At 47.5% G+C, this 18,921-nt stretch overlaps 1 protein-coding gene across 3 annotated transcripts in view; it reads left to right on the forward strand.

Moving 5' to 3' along the window:
* Positions 1–18,646, forward strand: part of LOC144121992 (meso-2,3-butanediol dehydrogenase-like) — a 72,103-nt gene extending 53,457 nt beyond the window's left edge. For 2 of the 3 annotated variants that reach the window (XM_077655482.1, XM_077655481.1), the window contains 3 exons: positions 2,501–2,570; positions 3,897–3,933; positions 18,147–18,646. In XM_077655482.1, the coding sequence (XP_077511608.1) occupies positions 2,501–2,570; positions 3,897–3,933; positions 18,147–18,371 (332 nt within the window). In that variant the 3' untranslated portion in view covers positions 18,372–18,646. Of the gene's footprint in view, positions 1–2,500; positions 2,571–3,896; positions 3,934–4,255; positions 4,320–18,146 lie in introns of all 3 variants that reach the window. The other variant, XM_077655480.1, reaches the window with a different exon arrangement.
* The last annotated feature ends 275 nt before the right edge of the window (positions 18,647–18,921 follow it).

Here is an 18,921-nt window from a genome sequence, read left to right on the forward strand (position 1 = left end):
CCTCGATAATACAGACGTGTCCCCCCCCCCCCCCTTGAAGCCAAAATTAACTACTTGTTACTGTATGTACTTGCTTAGATGTGAATCAGCTCGTCTGTTCAGCTCAACGCCAGTACATAGTGTCGAAACAAATTACATTACTTTGCACGCTACCGCGACGCTTTTTTAAAGAGAGATAGACACATTTTATAATGTCGCATTAAGATATGCCTGTTTAACGTTCATATAGTGTGGCATTTGTGACGTGGCAACGATTTAGTGGTCTTTTTCAGCGAAATCGCTTTCTTATATTGCAGCAAAGTCACTGCAAGTGCGGTGATATCACACAACCTTAGGAAGCAGCGCAATGGGCAACATCGCAACAATATTGTAACAGATCGTTGACCCTTATACAACGAAGGACAGCATCGATAACGTCACTGCAATGCTATGGCAACATTGTATGCAACCAAGGACATTAAAATAAGCTGGTCAGATGTGTGTCAGCGCTAGTTGGTATACCATGCTTGAGACAAGCACGCACAAAACACATGGATGTGTGAAGAATAATCTATCGTCGTCACTCGTTTGTGTTTTCTTTTTCTTTTGCGCTGTAGCGGCAAACATTGACATTTACCATTGTCCATCTAACTACACTGCAGCGCTTTTTACACAGGTCTGGGTATATGTATAAGCATAAATCCTAACATTAAAGTCGAACCACCGTTCCCGCACACAGAAATCATCTAGCAAAATCACAAATATATCAAAGGAAGCAACTACTGTGATAGATGGCCACGATTAATAACTCCGAAAAATTCACTACGACACTTAGGGATTTTGTAACACGTAGTACAGCCGAAATATGAAATGAGCCTTTCTCTCCTTTTCTTGAATGTTATACTAATAAGCGTGTTATGTGCAGTGCATACTCAATGTTATTTAATGGATGCGTTACGTCAGTCTTTTCTATTAATTTGGCTTTTTTCAATTTATACCAGGCACAAAAATTTGCGGTCGTTCTTGTACATTGTAATCGTATATAAATTGGTTTTCTTATCTTATTTTTTAAATCTCGAGCGTGTAATGCCTTCTGAGTGGTTATTCAGGTGAATACAATGAATGAATCAATAAAAGAATGAATTTGCTCGCCATTATGCAGGTAAATGTTGGCTTCAAAATTCCTAGCGCACTATGCGTTTGGAACTAGGCTGCAAATAGTTTTCCTTTCCACAAAAAACTCTGGCTGAAGAAATGCCCTGCACGGGCATTAACGTTGGCTTTCACAACTGCAACTGAAGCAGTGGCAGTAATAAAAATTTGCAGTTAATAGAGCTTATATTAGAGTACAAAAAAGGTCGCAACAAGCGGTCGACACAACAAATTGTGAATTGTGCACAAACAAGCTATTGAGCAACTGTCTCCACTGCTCATGAACAAGACAGGTATGCTGCCCCTTCTGCTGCGAAGGAGCCAAGTGATGAGATCTATATTTTAGAATCACTTGATAGATGGTGCATCGAACCCACAACATTTACACCGCCTCCGCCTTCTTTCACATTCCCAGTGAGCTGAATGGATGGATCGAATAAACTTTAATGTCCAACGAATAATGTGATATACACACCCCCCGACACACAGCTCAGGGGACGGTTGTAGCCGGCTCAGATGAAGGCTTGTAGGTCTTGGGTCCCAGCAGCCTCTTCAGCCAGTTGGGCGAGCAGAAGCTAGAGATCAGAGTCTGAGCTGCGCAGCAGGGTCTCCCACTTGTCTCTACTGTCTATATTGTGCGTCCTCCCGGGAGAGTACGGGTATTCCCACATTATGTGGTTGAGGGTCTCTCTCGCGCCACAAAGATAGACAAGCAGTGGCGTGGAGGCGACTGCAAACTTATACGTATCCGCACCTGGCTATGGCGAACCACATGTTCCTCGAGGCCAGGAGCGATAAACGAGCTAAATGTAGCAACATGTCCTTCCTCTTCTTCCAACGCCGGCGCTCATTCTATCGGCTTTTCCCCGGGAGAATGAATACTATGTTTTCCGTACGGTCCGAGAATATATAACCCTGCACTGTGGTCCTCTGACAAGTCATTTTCTTGGGCCGCTAGTTGCTTACCGCAATACCTTCGCAAGCTGATGGTTCTGCTAGACATTCAGTTAGGAGCCACAATTTCCTCATGGGAATATTGTGCACTTGAAACAAATTTGGCTAATATCGCATTAAAAGAGCGTACTGCACCGACTTCCGCCAATCAACGAGTAACGGTCAACTCTGGCACACTTACAGCTGAGTGGGCCGAACGCGTTTTGCCTCTTCTGACATGGACAGTCAGCGTTTTCATGTAGGACAGAGTCTAATCTGCTTTGAGATGGTTACAACGCACTTCCGCTGTGGCGTCGTGCGAAGCAGCTATGTTTGGGACCCCGATGCGAGCTCATACAATGAGGCGCTAAAAGAATCGGGGTCTAAGTGCGACATCCTTTTCACCCATGAGATTTACTCGTCCATTTGTCTGCAGATCTACAACATGGTGCCATACAGCCTGACAAAAGCCGCCCTGGACCACGTGACTCGATGTGCGGCTCTCGGTGAGTCTCCGTGCTCGGCGCTCATTGCTTTCCTCAGTGTTCGATCTGCCGCAACCGAGGATCATTTTAAAGGTCACTGTTACTGAATGCATTCGCAAGCCCTCATACTTACGCATGACGTTGCAAGAAATGCATAGACCGCGTTTCGACAACGACATCAGGAATGGAAAAACGCGGGAATAATCAAGCGACAGAAACACTCAGAACAAAACGTGCCGACGGAAAATAATTTCTGGCGGTTTTGAGTTGCTAAGCAGAAAATATTGTGCGAAATCGCAGTTTTTTGCAAGTGGGAACCACCGCCGCGTACGTCAAAGCGCGAATGAGGTTTCCACTGAGTCAGGAAGCCAATTTTGCGCGTTTTCAAGTTTTTAATTGTTAATGCCATTTTACCCAATTTACGCCGGCAGCCCATGCTCCATTGCCGCGTTCCTGCAGGAATGCTGTCAACGCCAACGCGTATTGCTCTCGTGTCTTGTTTCGACCACAACGCTGTCCAAGTCAACGATGCAGCGCACACCTCTCTCTCACTACCGCCACATAGCTCAGAGCGCGAATATAAGTTTGACAGTGGCATCAGTTGATGAAGAAGACGATGCGCAACACACAGCGCGACAGTGTGTTGCGGTGTAACACGAGACGTGTTCGACTGCGGCGACAGCCCAATGCTGACGCGCAGCGGCTTGCGGAGCTGATCTGTTCGCTCCGCCGCTGGTTCGAATCCCAGGCATTTATTTTAATTATTACTTTCACTTGGCACAAACCCACAAACACCGCAAACATACAAACATCCCAAGATCTTGCTCGGAGTTGACCCATGGGAATAGTGATTTCGGACTACAAAAGACTGCGACCTTAACGACCTTAAGGCTAGAATTTAAAAGCTGTTTTAGATTAGCATCGGACTTGCACATAAGCTATAACACGCGAGCTCAACGTACAATGCAATACGTTGCAATTGCTCAGGTCAGTATAAACACAACAACGTGTACGTGAAGAAATTGAACGAGCAGCAAATGAAAGCTTAATCTCCGCAGAAAGAGAGCAATAAGAAATCTAAAACGTCAAGGCCGATATAGGTTGTCGACACGTCGAGGGCTCTTTACTGCCCGGCACTTTTCACAGCTCCGATCTTCTTGCTGAACTTCCTTCATATCCTTGCTTCCCACGACCGAAATTCGTATTTCCTTTCTAGTCCGTTGTTTCCGATTTATTTTGGCGCTTTTCACCGGTGATGCTTCGGTGGTACAGGTTGAGAGGGCTTCTGAAGCTCAGCAAACTCTTTCACAGCGAGTTCTAATTTAGACAACTTTTTTCCGCTTTCAGAAAACGCTCAGCACGGAGTTCGTGTGAACGCCGTCAAGTAAGTTTGGCAGTTTTGTTTTCTCGCTCTGTGCACATAGTACGCATAGCACGGGCTTCTGAAGACTGCGGCATCTGACCATGGCAGAGAGCTGGGCGACAGCTGGTGAGCTGTAGTCAAGGGCAGATTGAAGATATGGACGGAAGGGAGATGCAATCCAGTTGCGGTTACCGACTAACTTGTTCGAGAAAACTGGGAGGACATCTCTCTCTGCAGACTATTATTATGCGGGCTCATTCCCGACGATGGTGGCCGTACCTCCATGAGCGCGAAATACAAAAGTGTCCTTTTTTGTTTGTAACCGATGTAATTTTTTTCGCAGCCCAGGCGTGATCACCACGAATATAGGCAGGCCTGCTGGCGTCTCTGCTGAGAAGCAGAAGCAGGTGCGTGCTTTAGAATACCTACTAATGCGTCACCGCACGTGTGGGAGTCCGGCAAGTATCCCAGGGGGTGCCCGAAGGGGCCCGCTAGAGGGGGTTGAGCGTGATTTCGGGGAGAGAGGCAGCGTTCTTGGTACGCATTGCCCTGCTCCCCTCCCCCGGGCTTCGCCCTATACAACTGCCTCGGACCCCAACCGAAAAATAATTTCTGGCTACGTCCTGGTGGGAGCATCTGGCTTTAAGTGCTGATGTATAACCTGCCTGGTGAGCATTATTGCCGGTCTCATAGAAGTCGTTCTCCTTAATGCAGGGTGTAGAAGAATCTTATGTGCAAATATTGCTTTTTTGCTTTTCCTCCCTCACCCTCACTTATTAATCGATGACCCTCCGTCACCCCCGCCCTCATTTTGAAAAGTTATCTGGCCCTCCCTTACCCTCATACTCAATTCAAAATATTTGCTGGCCTTCTCAAGCCCTCACATCGTCAGGCCTCCGTCACCCTCAATAACAGTTGCTTTAAAGGTCGAGTTATTTTCTGTAGTCGGCAATGTATGGCAATTAGTAGCAAGCATATAAGACAAACCGTCAAGGCACTATCGAACAGGTACTAAATGCTTATGTTATTGTGCGTGTGTGTGTGTTGCTTGAGCTAATACGTCAGACAAAACCGAGACACTTACGAGTTGAGCCACAATATATCACTCTGCCTTTACTTCTGCTACCAATGCATGCATACATAAAATTTCATTGTTATCTATATGCACTGCTCGAATGAGAAGTGCGTTGTTGTGTCTGTGTACAAAAACTCATGTACGCCAAGAATATCTAGAAAACAATGCAGTAGCGTTTACCACGACAATCACAGTAAGTGCTAAGCGGCTCATGACGCTTCCCGCGCACAGATGAAGATTACGCTTTCAAACTAAAGCGTGAGAGACTGGCAGTTTCACAGGCTAGAACGCGGGTACGTGACGAAGACGACATTGCAAGCACAGCTCGAGAGTTTAACAGTTCGTAAAGGCAGGGTGTTATGATTTCTCCGAAATGATCGTTCATCTGAGGAAAGTGTACGAACCGACCGAATTTAAACCGGAGTGGCACTCCCCTTTGATGACTTGCTCAGCCTTGCCACACGTCTAGTGCTCTGTTCCTCTTGCCTTTTTGCGATGTGTTTTGTGGCGTTTCCTAAAAGCTCTGTAAAGAATTTAGTTCATATAAATATATTATAGCTTCAATGCAATAAATACCATGCTTAAAAAAGCCGTAATGATGACATAGTGGTCGGAAGCAGCGGCCAGCGGAACTGATTTTTTAGCGACGCCACGGGTTCGGATCCTGCTCCCCTGGATATGAAGTTTATTTCAGTAGTTTCTTCCCGCAGTGCGATGCCCGCTTTTCGCTGCAGTGAGGCTCTTTTGCTGTCGCTTAAAAAAAACAATATTCAGGCCACTTGAATATCAAACGGGTCTCTAAAGTGGTGCATTTGGGCTTGAAAATGGTAATCACTAACTCCCCGAGACTGGTGCTTACGATCCGTGGGGTTGCCATTTCAGTGCTTTTCCACATTGGTCACGCGACGTGACGTCATCAAAAGCTGCCCACCTGATTGTGAGCAAACTTCCCTCCGTGGCAGTTCAATTACTGATTACTCACGAGAGATGCCTCAAGAAAGACATGGGTCTCACAAGCGCCACCGATGGCAGCACCTGTCCTCACAGGGCAGTGGCGCGTAGCTCAACCGCTGCACCTGTGCACCAGGAGCGGAATAAGGAGCCCTAGAGATCTGTGAACGAAGAGAATGAGCAATTCTACCGCAGTAGAAGTCTAAAATGATGCAGTATCACTCAAACTTACATCATGTGATATATCAGCCAAAGTAAGCCAGTTCAGGTGAAGCAAAAGCACACAAAGTGAAGATGAACCATACAACACCAGGGCAAATGCTGGTTACTCACGATAATTTGGGTTTAACCAGAAGCTAAACAGCCGCCCGTGATTTTTTTTTATTGCACGCCAACGTATTAGCCAAACGCTGAGTGTCAATTCCCTACCATGTCTGCAAAAAATTGGGTTCATAAAATCAGGCGCGCGATTACGTGGTCACACGTATCACCATGGACAGAAATAAACCAAGAGACGTTCATGCTATTTAGAGAGCATTACAGTTTTGTTTTTAACACCTCGTACAATGCAAAGTGGAGCGAGCGATAATTCAGAAAAAGCTGCTGCTGCTTTAATTCCATTTTAAGACTACAATGCTTGGCTTTGGCCACCACAATGCGGCACCGCTTTCCTATGCTGCAATTCTTGCAAAAATAGAAAATACAAAGAATACAGGAGTTTACAGAACTACTCGCTGTGTGAATGAACCAATTCTAAAATAACATCACCAACTGGCTTTGATTTGACAGTCGAATTTCGTAGAAGCAATATTTGTGCTGCAGCCAGTCGTTTGAAACCTCACAGAGCTGACATCGGACTTCGGTCCGGGAAATAATTTCTACATGTTTTACTCTACATTCGGTTCATCTGGCAGACTCGGGGCTGATGATGAAAATGTTGACCGTAGTACCATGGTTCCCGTTGGACCGGCGGCCAAAAGCACGGCCCGGCCAGTGCCCTCTTTTTAGCGCACTGAACAGAGTGCTTCACCACAGACTTCACACAATTTTTAAAAATAGGATTTTGAATAAGAAGAGCGCTTTCTTGAGCATAGCATTGTCAGTGGTGTAGTACATCGTGGCGACGAACAAAGCGTGCGGCACGCGGCCTTTCGTGCACTCCTTGTGTATTTCTCGCCTGCAGAAACTGCGACTTCCCTGGGAACATTCACTCTAAAAAACTAGTGCTTTAAAACGTGAGTTCATAATGGGCTGCACAGACAAAATACGTTAGCCCGGAGTACGGTTCGGGCCACTATCCTCGTCTTCAGACAGTGCATCTTGTCCCCCTCACCCTCACCTCATAATGTCTTCCCTCCATCGCCCTCACATCACTATATATGTCTTTCCTTCCTCACCCTCGTCCTCTCAAATTTTCATGCGCCCATCCTCCCTCACCCTCACCTCACGGAGTGAGGTACTCATGAGGTTAGGGTGAGGACTTCTCCCTCGTGAGGATGCCCATCTCTATAAGGGGGACACGGCCTCACCTATGGTATTTCTCGCCTGTTTACGGGAGGTGTTCAGAGGCCTGGATTGGGAAGAGTTGGGGACAATAGTTAACGGAGAATATCTAAATAGATTGAGATTTTTTGATGACATTGCCTTGATAAGCCACTCAGGAGATGAGCTGCAAAGCATGATAAATGGCTTAGACAGGCAGACCAGAACGGTAGGTGTTAAGGTTAACCTGCAGAAATTCAAAGTAATGTTCAACAGTCTCGAAAGGAAACAGCAGTTCACAACTAGCAGTGAGGTGCCGGAAGTTGTAAGGAAATACGCCTGTATACTTAGGGCAGTTAGTGACCGCTGATCCGGATCATGAGGGATATAACTGCAAGAATAAGAATGGGGTAGAGTACATAAGGCAGGTTCTCTCATATCATGAATTTCTGTTTACCAATATCCCTCAAGAGGAAAGTGTTCAACAGCTGTATCTTACCGGCATTCACCTACGGGGCAGATGCGTAGAGGCTAAGGAAAAGGGTTCAGCTTAGGTTAAGGACAACGGAGCGAGCTATGGAAAATAAATGATAGGCGTAACTTTAAGAGACTGGAAGCGGGCAGAGTGGGTGAGGGAACAAACGCGTGCTAATTATATCCTAGTCGAAATCAAGAGGATGAAATGGGCTTGGGAAGGGCATGTAATGCGAAGGCAAGATAACCGCTGGTCCTTATAAGGGTAACGGAGTGGATTCCAACAGGTGGCAAGCGTAGCAGCGGGCGGGAGAAAGTTAGGTGGACGGCTGAGATTAAGAAGTTTGCGGAAATACGGTGGCCGCATTTGGCATAGGACAGGGTTAACTGGATTGACATGGGAGAGGTCTATGCCTTGCAGTGCGCGCAGTCAGGCTGATTTTGATTATGGTGGCCTCGATGGAGCCCTGAACTAACCCTCAAGTGCGGTTGGTTAGCATACTAGACGGGTAGAAGAAGCCACCGTGAGCAAGCTAAGTTCAAGAACCGTCAGCTGGGATCTTGCCGCTAAAAATCGAAGCACGAATATAGCTCTCCTTTGTTTGCTAGAGCAGCTTTTTATCGCGCCTAGTTATGCATCATAGAACAGTCACGTCTGTGACGTTAGTGCGCGCGTAATTGCCACGGAAGTAAGGGGTTATATCACGGCTGCCGTAGGCTGCGAGAGCGCGCGGTAAGTGGCTACCGGGTTGCGTCACAATATGCTGGGTTTGTTCCCGCCCCTTACGAAAATTTTATTAGGCAATAAATACACTGCCTATATAATGTGTTGCATGTCTTGCGCTTGAAGCCTTGTTACAGCGACAGCTGTTAAGCGCCAGTGCCTGAGTTTCGCGTCGTAGTAGTATGCTGTAGTCTGTAAGGTGAAAAACGTAGCGCAAAGAAACGAGGACACAGAAAGACAGACAACACACGGCGCTTACTTCCAACAATGGTTTATTACAGAAAGAAAAAGTGGTTTTATAACGAAATCACGATCAACACGCCGTCACACCATGAGCTAGCAAACCGTATCAGCCAGATATGCGAGCTCTTTCGCCATCAATGATACAGAGGGGGTACTCACACAATCATCTTTCAAAAGTGATATCCATTCCGCTTCTATGATTTCTCGTGTCAACCGGTTATTGTGCACTTTTAAAACCATGCATTGTTCAAGAAGCGGTATGCAGTGACATGACCGGCAGTGGACTGACAACCCTTTTCCACGCATATCATCTACGTCACGCCCATGCTCTCGAAGCCTATCATTCAGGCATCTGCCGGTTTGCCCTACATACTGCTTGCCACAGGAAAGAGGAATTTGATAAATGACATTTTCAATACAATGGACAAACTTTTTCCTATGTTTTTTTGTCCATTGTATTGAAAATGTCATTTATCAAATTCCTCTTTCCTGTGGCAAGCAGTATGTAGGGCAAACCGGCAGATGCCTGAATGATAGGCTTCGAGAGCATGGGCGTGACGTAGATGATATGCGTGGAAAAGGGTTGTCAGTCCACTGCCGGTCATGTCACTGCATACCGCTTCTTGAACAATGCATGGTTTTAAAAGTGCACAATAACCGGTTGACACGAGAAATCATAGAAGCGGAATGGATATCACTTTTGAAAGATGATTGTGTGAGTACCCCCTCTGTATCATTGATGGCGAAAGAGCTCGCATATCTGGCTGATACGGTTTGCTAGCTCATGGTGTGACGGCGTGTTGATCGTGATTTCGTTATAAAACCACTTTTTCTTTCTGTAATAAACCATTGTTGGAAGTAAGCGCCGTGTGTTGTCTGTCTTTCTGTGTCCTCGTTTCTTTGCGCTACGTTTTTCACCTTGAAGTTATGAACCAACAAGCCCAAGCATATACCCTTCTGTAGTCTGTAGTTGTCGTCAGCGTAACTATTTGCTGCTTTGGCACGGGAACCACTCGGACAGTAGTTACCGTGCAGGAGCAAGGTCTGCCGGGAGCGAAGAGATGCGTAACTGGTGGGTGGTAAGGAGAAGGGTGTCGGGATAGTGGTGGAATCCCCAGCCGGAGGCTGTTTACTTTAGATGGAGGAGAGTATGGCGATAACATAAGAATACGCAATCCGGGCGGCGCTTGCCACGGAAACCACCCGGAGGGTAGCTACCTTGGAAGGACGAGGAGGATTACCATGGACGGAAGCAATATGTCGACAGCGTAGGAGTGCGTTACTAGGAGATGGCGTAACCGTTCGGAAGGTGATTACCGTGGAAAGAGGAGGGTATGGCGAGCGCGTGATAACGCGCAACAGATACGTGGTTGCCGTGGGGACTAATCGGAAGGTAGCTACCCTAGACGGAGGGTTGCTGTGGAAGCACGGTACGGCTAGAGGAGGAGCGTATGGCGAGAACGTAGGAAGGTCTACCAGGATAACCATCCGGAACGTGGTTACCGTGTAAAGATGAGGAAGGGTGTGGCGAGAGCGCAAGAAGGTAGAACGGTCCATCTGCGGCAGCTGCTGTGAAAAACGCTGCCCGAGGAGAGGATCGTCGAGGGCGCTGCGCTTCCAGAGCTAGAGCGGCGGAGTGGAGAACATTGAAAGAAAACGACTGTGTGCTGAAAGCTAAAAAGAGCACCCGAGAACTACAGATGTGTGGTCGCTCTCATATTGTCTACCACAACATATCGTAAAGACTAACAACCTTCAGAGCTGCCGCTGGATCTCGCATTAGCCAGTGGTAGCTCTCCTGTCAATTTTTTTCGTTATATTTATTTATTTTTTCATTGTAGAAGCTCCATCATTGGCTCCTTTATTAGAGTCATGATTTCGGCTGTTGTGTCAGTACGCCCACAACGATACGCTACTTCGCCTATATAAACCGTATAGGTGATAACACTATCTGCTTCGTCTATCACTACATACATCTGAATGTTGCCAGCTGCCATGATGGCTCAGTGGCTATGGTGTTCGGCTGCTAACCCAAAATACGCGGGTTCGATTCCGGCCACGGCGGTCCCAATTCGATGCAAGCGAAATATTAGACGCCCGTGTACTATGCGATGTCAGTGCACGTTAAACAACACCAGGTGGTCGAAAATACCCAGAACCCTCCATTACGGCGTCCCTCGCAGCCTCAGACGCTTTCGGACTTTAAGCTGCATAACCATAAAACCATCTGGTTATTGCCCATGCCTTAATTTTTACTTGTCGCCATTACGCTTCATCCGTCCTTTAGAGCTTGCTCGACAGCTTCCTTATTATAATTCATCTGTTTTACTTTTCCTCATTAGGGTTGGTATCTGAGCTACCTCTTATATATATATATATATATATATATATATATATATATATATATATATATATATATATATATATATATATATATATATATATATATATATATATATATATTAGCAGATAAGTTAAATGAAATGAGGGGCCCGTTTGACAAACTTATGAAGGGAGCTAACAGTCACCGAAACCAAGGTGCATAGGGGAATGATTTTTTTTTTATGTGTTGTGCTTATCAGAGGGATATTATAGAACTTAGATTAATAAATCGCTTAAAGAAAATTACTTATAAAGCAGCAGAAAAAACAACCATGCCGCCGGTGGGATCCGAACCCACGACCTCCGAATATCGCGTCCGGTGCTCTTACCAACTGAGCTACGGCGACGGCTGTCCAATCTGCTGCTCTCGTGGGTATTTATGTTCATTGGCTGTAGGCGAACATTGAGAGTGTTCACCAGCGCCACCCTCGACCATAGCGGCGGACGTAGCACGTCCTGTAATACCGCGAGTGTGACGTGGAACGTCATCTAACGGCGAGGGCGGAAACTGTGCGAGAGCCCTCTTAAGCTACCTATGGCATCAAGACTGCCAGAACCGAGACCCTCGTTAAGCTATTAGCAGATAAGTTAAATGAAATGAGGGGCCCGTTTGACAAACTTATGAAGGGAGCTAACAGTCACCGAAACCAAGGTGCATAGGGGAATGATTTTTTTTTATGTGTTGTGCTTATCAGAGGGTTATTATAGAACTTAGATTAATAAATCGCTTAAAGAAAATTACTTATAAAGCAGCAGAAAAAACAACCATGCCGCCGGTTGGATCCGAACCCACGACCTCCGAATATCGCGTCCGGTGCTCTTACCAACTGAGCTACGGCGACGGCTGTCCAATCTGCTGCTCTCGTGGGTATTTATGTTCATTGGCTGTAGGCGAACATTGAGAGTGTTCACCAGCGCCACCCTCGACCATAGCGGCGGACGTAGCACGTAGCACGTCCTGCTGCTTTATAAGTAATTTTCTTTAAGCGATTTATTAATCTAAGTTCTATAATATCCCTCTGATAAGCACAACACATAAAAAAAAATCATTCCCCTATGCACCTTGGTTTCGGTGACTGTTAGCTCCCTTCATAAGTATATATATATATATATATATATATATATATATATATATATACCTCGCCCGAGTGAACAGCTTTGTTCTCTGTATTTTCGCCGGTGACATTTTTGGTGGAGGTGCTGGGTATCATCCCATGTACGCTGACCGGGACGATAGCCCTGACGCTTCTCCCCGACGAGCAGACGCCACACCTGTCCACAAAGCGAGCCGTCGCCTGCGAGGCCTGCAACCCGAATTTGAGCCACTCACGATTCCTGCTCGGGCCATGACTTCCGCCACTTCTTAGTCACGAACTTTACTCGTGAACCGCAACATTTGACGAAGTCAGAAGTCGTCGCTTATTTTGACGAGCTTGGAGAGTGTACGAGGCAGTGCTTTTTATCCACCACGTCAGACCTCGCCGACGCGATGGCTACAGCCATTCCGACTGACGTGAACCCGCACCTCTCGGCCAGTCAGAAAAACTGCGTGCAAAGCCTAATCTATTCCTTCCGCGACTGTTTTGCGGAAACTTCCAAGGTCCGACAGACGCCGCTTACCAAGCATCGAATTGTCGTTGCTGACTACCAAAGACCAATTTGCCAGCGCCCTTATCGCGTGTCTTCCAAAGAACGCGATGCCATCCGCCGCCAAGTTACACAGATGCTCCAGGACGACGTCATCCAACCTTCCACGAGCCCCTGGGCATCGCCTGTTGTTCTCGTCACGAAGCAAGATGGCACCCTCAGGTTCTGCGTCGATTACAGGCGCCTGAATACCGTCACGAAAAAAGATGTGTACCCTCTGCCCCGCATTGATGATTCCCTAGACCGCCTGCGCCATGCCACCTTCTTTTCATCCCTTGACCTCCGTAGTGGGTATTGGCAAATAGAGGTCGACGAACGCGACCGAGAGAAGACCGCCTTTATTACGCCTGACGGTTTATACGAGTTTAAGGTACTCCCTTTTGGCTTGTGCTAGGCCCCTGCCACGTTCCAACGAATGATGGACACCGTGCTGTCCGGTCTGAAGTGGCAGACATGCCTCGTATATCTTGACGATGTCGTGATCTTCTCTGACACGTTTGATGAGCACCTGAAACGCTTGCGTGCTGTTTTCGAGGCCATACGTTCCGCTGGTCTCTCTCTCAAGCCAGAGAAATGTCACTTTGCATTTCAAGAGCTGAAGTTTCTTGGTCACATTGTCAGCGCACGAGGTGTTAGTCCAGATCCCGAAAAGACGGCCGCCGTAGCTGCCTTCCCTAAGCCAACAGACAAACGGAGCCTGCGTCGTTTCTTGGGCCTCTGCGCGTACTATCGCCGGTTTGTTCCCAATTTCTCCCGGCTAGCAGAGCCTTTGACCCGCCTGACGAAGGATTCTGAACCCTTCATCTGGGGCCAAGACCAGGACAGCGCCTTCACAGAACTCAAGTCCCGTCTGCAGTGTACGCCTGTGCTTGGCCACTTCGACGAAGAGGCCGACACTGAACTGCACACTGATGCTAGTAACGTTGGCCTCGGCGCGGTCCTTGTTCAGCGGCAGGATGGTCTAGAACGCGTGATTGCTTACGCCAGTCGCACTTTGTCCCGTTCAGAAGTCAATTATTCCACAACGGAAAAGGAATGTCTAGCTGTGCTGTGGGCCGTTACGAAATTTCGTCCGTACTTGTATGGCCGCCCGTTTCGGGTCGTGAGCGACCACCATTCACTCTGTTGGTTGACGAACCTGAAGGATCCCTCGGGGCGGCTTGCTCGATGGAGTCTTCGGTTACAAGAATTTGATGTCACCATCGTGCACAAGTCTGGCCAGAAACACAGCGATGCTGACTGTCTATCCCGCGGCCCAATCCTGTGCCCCACTGACGAGTCCGACGACGATTCCGCTTTTCTTGGTGCTCTCACCACGTCCACCCTTGCCCAACAACAAAGGGCCGATTCTGACCTGCTGCCCCTCATAGAATACCTTGAAGGAATCGCCCCATCTCCACCTCGGCTCTTCAAGCGCGGACTGTCATCGCTTTGCTTGCGCGATGGGGTACTCTACAAAAAGAACTACGGCCCAACGGACACTGTCTATCTACTTGCAGTGCCAGCTGCGCTTCGTGACGAAGTTCTGCGCGCGTGCCACGACGACCTTTCTTCGGGCCATCTCGGGTTTTCCCGCACGTTGGCGCGCATACGCACCAAGTACTACTGGCCCAAGCTTGCTGCGGTTGTCCGCCGTTACGTCCGAACCTGCCGAGAATGTCAGCGCCGGAAGACGCAACCGACTAAACCAGCCGGGCTCCTGCAGCCTATCGATCCCCCGCGCCTCCCATTTCAACAGGTCGGCATGGACTTACTCGGTCCGTTTCCGGAGTCTTCCATGGGTAACCGGTACATTGCTGTTGCCACTGACTATCTCAGCCGCTACTGTGAGACCAAGGCTCTTCCCCATGGTACCGCCGCCGAAGTCGCAAGTTTTTTCATTCATAACATTGTGCTTCGTCACGGAGCTCCAACGGTCGTATTAACTGACAGGGGAACCCCGTTTACGTCGGCACTTACGAACGAGGTACTTCGACTCAGTGGCACCAGTCATCGAAAGACAACCGCTTACCATCCGCAAACGAACGGACTGACTGAGCGGCTTAACAAGACAATTGCCGATATGCTTTCTATGTATGTCGACGATGACCACGCGAACTGGGACCGGATACTTCCTTACATAACGTTCGCGTACAACACTGCGCTTCACGAAACGACGCGCTTCACTCCTTTCCATTTGGTGCACGGTCGCGAAGCCTTGACCAAGCTGGACGCCATGCTTCTTCCGGATCCTACTCCCTCTTCTGTCGTGGATGCCGACCAATTTGTCCGTGACGCCGAAGTTGCTCGCCAAGTTGCTCGACAGCGAATCCGGTGCCAACAACAACGCGACGCCGAGCGTTACAACCTCCGCCGCAGGGAGGTGATTTACACACCCGGTGACCAAGTCTGGGTGTGGAGCCCAATCCGTTTGCGAGGGCGCTCCGAGAAGCTTCTTCGCCGTTACTTTGGTCCCTACCAGGTGTTACGCCGCCTCAGCGCGGTGACCTACGAGGTGCTCCCTCAAGGAACTGTCCGGTCCTCTCGACACCCGACGTCCGAGGTCGTCCACGTGGCGCGAATGAAGCCGTTTTATTCCCGTTAGCCCCGGACCCAACTCCGCCATTAACTTTTCGCCTTATTTTTTTTTTCTTCCCTCGCGTGCGGCATCGAGTCGATGCCTCTTAGATGGGAGGGGCAATGCCACGCTGCTGACTTTCTGCCGGCGCCACCTGGAGGTGGCGCCGGCATATATATATATATATATATATATATATATATATATATATATATATGGGGTTCTAGGCTTTTACACTGCAGTGTTTGTATCCTTTAACCTTAATCTCGTGGAAGATGCTCGCAAGTGTCCTGCGTAGCTACCCTGTCCCTACGTCTACTGCATACTCCGGGATTACGTTGGTAACATTGCCTTTCTTTGTCTTTAATGTCGTCTTCCTCGGTGAAAGCGAAATAAATAATACGAATTAAGACCCACAAGAGGTGTATTTTCTCACCGCTAAGTGCTCGATCTACAAGGCTTCGTCGTCGCCTTTTCATCATCACCACCAGCCTGACTACGCCCTCAGCAGGACAAATGCTTCTCCCATATCTCTCCAATTAACCCTCTCCTGAGCCAGTAGTGGCCAGCCTATGCCCGCAAACTTCTTAATCTCACCCGCCCACCTAACTTTCTGCCGCCTCCTGCTACGCTTGCCTTCTCTTTGAACCCCCTCCGTTACCCTTAAACACAGTCGGTTATCTTGCCTTCGAATTACGTGCCCTACCCATGCCAATTCCTTCCTCTTGATTTCGATTATGATATCATAACCCGGGTTTGGTTCCCTGACCAACTTTTCCTGTCTCTTAACGTAGCATCCACCATTTTGCTTCCTATAGCTCGATGCGTTGTCCTCAACTTAAGTCGAACTCGTTTCTTTTGTTGTAGCCTCCACGTTTCTTCCCCGTAGGGAAGTACCGATAAGATACAATTGATTTATGCTTTTTTCTTTAGGGATATTGGTAAACTCCCATTCATGATCTGAGAGAACCTAATTGTTTTCATCTAATGATTCGGATAAGCGGCCGCTACCTGCCCTAAGTACACGTGTTCCCTTACCACTTCCAGCACCTCGCTACCAATTGTGAACTGCTGTTCTCTTGCTAGACTGTTGATCGTGACTTTGGTTTTCTGGATGTTAACCTTAAGACCTGCCGTTCTTATGTGCCCGTCAAAGTCATTGATCATGCTTTGTAGTTTATCTTTTAATTGAATTAGCAAGGCCATGTTATCAGCGGGTTGCACATTCAAGGTATTCTCTGAATAGACCTGAATAAACCAGTTCTCTGAATAGACCTCGCTTAAACAGGTGGTGAGCAGCATTAGAGATATCGTGTCTGCCTGCATGGCACCCTTTCTTATTGCAATGTGCAATGTTCTTGCTGTCTTTATAGAGGAGTATGGTGGCTGTTCAGCCGTTATAGATACCTTCTAGTATTTTCACATAAGGGTTGTCCACATCCTGATTCCTTAATGTCTGCATTATTGCTGAGGCTTCTTACTGCCTCAACTGCTTTCTCGTAATCTATGAATGCTATATATAGTGGTTGGTTATATTCGAAGCATTTTTCTATCACCTGAATGAAAGTGTGAAAATGGCCTCCGGTCGAGTATACCCTTCACAAAAGCTTGCCTGATTATCTGATTGATTCAAGTTTAAGGTTGTTCCAATTTTATCAGCGATGACCTTATAAATACTTCCCTTTACTTATGAATTAAGATGATTTTAACGTATTCGGAAGATTCCGGTACGCTCAAGGTCTTAATGTACCGCTTATGCAGGCCGGCATGTTTCTCCAGCGCAATTTGCCTACTGTCCTTCAACAGGTCTGCTGTTACCTGATCCTCACCAGCTGCTTTCCTTCTTTGCATTGCTCTTAAGGCTTTCTTCACTTATGTCAAACTGCTGCGCGCTGCTGCCTCTCTGACATGCATCCTGATTACGTTGGCTACTGTACTGATTTGTGTAGAACTCTTCGGCTGCTTTAACTGTGCGACCCATATTGCTAATCACATTGCCACGTTTGTCTCTTGGTACATACATCTGATTCTGTATTCGTGCTGTGTACACGCCATGTAATGTGGCATATCATGTGCCACGTATATTTCTGTTATGGTTATAAAGGAGAGAGGAGAGTAACGTAATAGTAACCTGTTACTTTTTGCAATTCACCCGCCTCAGTGACTCAGGGGCTTTAGCATTCAGCTGCTGACTCCAGGTAGCGGGCGCGACTCCGACCGCGGCGGGCGTATTTAGAAATAGGGGAAATATAAAAACCTTTTGTGCTGTGCTATGTCAGGGCTCGTTAAAGAACCGAAGGTGGTCGCAATCCGGAGTCCTCCAGCATGGCGTACCTAATACGCTCAGTCAATTCGCGACGTTAAAGCCCGACAATCCACTTCTCTGTAATTTTTCAATTGCTTTAAACGGCTGTGATTTACCACTGAAACGAGTTTCATTTCAGATCAAATAACTGTAATTGGAATCGGTAACTTGTATTCTTTAGTGTATGCGAAGCTGGTTCCATGCTATCTCACTAGTATCCTCTAAGAGCACCTTCTGCGCACAAATGTGAGGTATTTTGATGTCGAAAACATTCTATTGAACAGATACAAATGACCATAAGGTAAGATTTAATAAACAGCTGAGCGGATAGCATATTCTCCAGGTGACCACATAACCTTCGTTGCCTGTCGGCGGTGTGTTCCCCGATGTGCAGTTCGTGGAGCACGTCGGCAGACAAGGCCACGCCATGGGGCGCGCTGGGACCCCGGATGAGGTGGCACGCTGCATCGCTTTCCTGGCGTCCGAAGACGCCTCCTTCGTCACGGGCGTCACGATGCCCGTGGATGGCGGCATGCTTCTCATGTCCAGTCTCTCGGGACCGGAGCCCTGGCAGTTTTCTAGGACAAGTGGTGTATGCGAGTTGCACAGCGAAAAATAGATTGGAGAGAGTAGGCTGCAGATAGAACAGTATAAACGAAGTGAAAAAAAGGCACTAAAAACTCCGTTAATCACAGCTGTTTTGTCTGTGTAGGTTTTCGAGGGTACGATTGCATAGCAATTGTGTAAGGCCTGATCTATATCAGCCTTGGAAAAGATGCTCTGATCTTTTTGTTTACCGGAGCGTAAGAGGTGCAGACATTTTTTTCAGGTGTTTCAGTTCTGATAATTTGGGTGCAAGAGCATGAAATAAAAGACCTTTTGCTGCATTGAGAACTTCTGGCGATACTCTGCGAATGTCCAATTTGTACGAAGTTCTGAAGTTTTCGAACAATTCTTGAAACTGTTATTCGACAAGGTAAGTTCTTGGGCAAGTTGGTTCCGGTATCTGATGACTGTAGTGCAGCGACCGGGATATAAAAGGAACACGGCAGGTACACAACACAGCGCTGTATTGTGTCCGCGCGTGTTCCTTTCTTCTTTGTCCCGTTCGTCGCGCTGTAATCTTGGAAAGTGTTGGCCTCCATCGCTCTCATTTTCGTGCTTCTTTC

Source organism: Amblyomma americanum, chromosome 2 (assembly GCF_052857255.1).
Source record: "Amblyomma americanum isolate KBUSLIRL-KWMA chromosome 2, ASM5285725v1, whole genome shotgun sequence".
Lineage (NCBI taxonomy): Eukaryota > Metazoa > Arthropoda > Arachnida > Ixodida > Ixodidae > Amblyomma > Amblyomma americanum.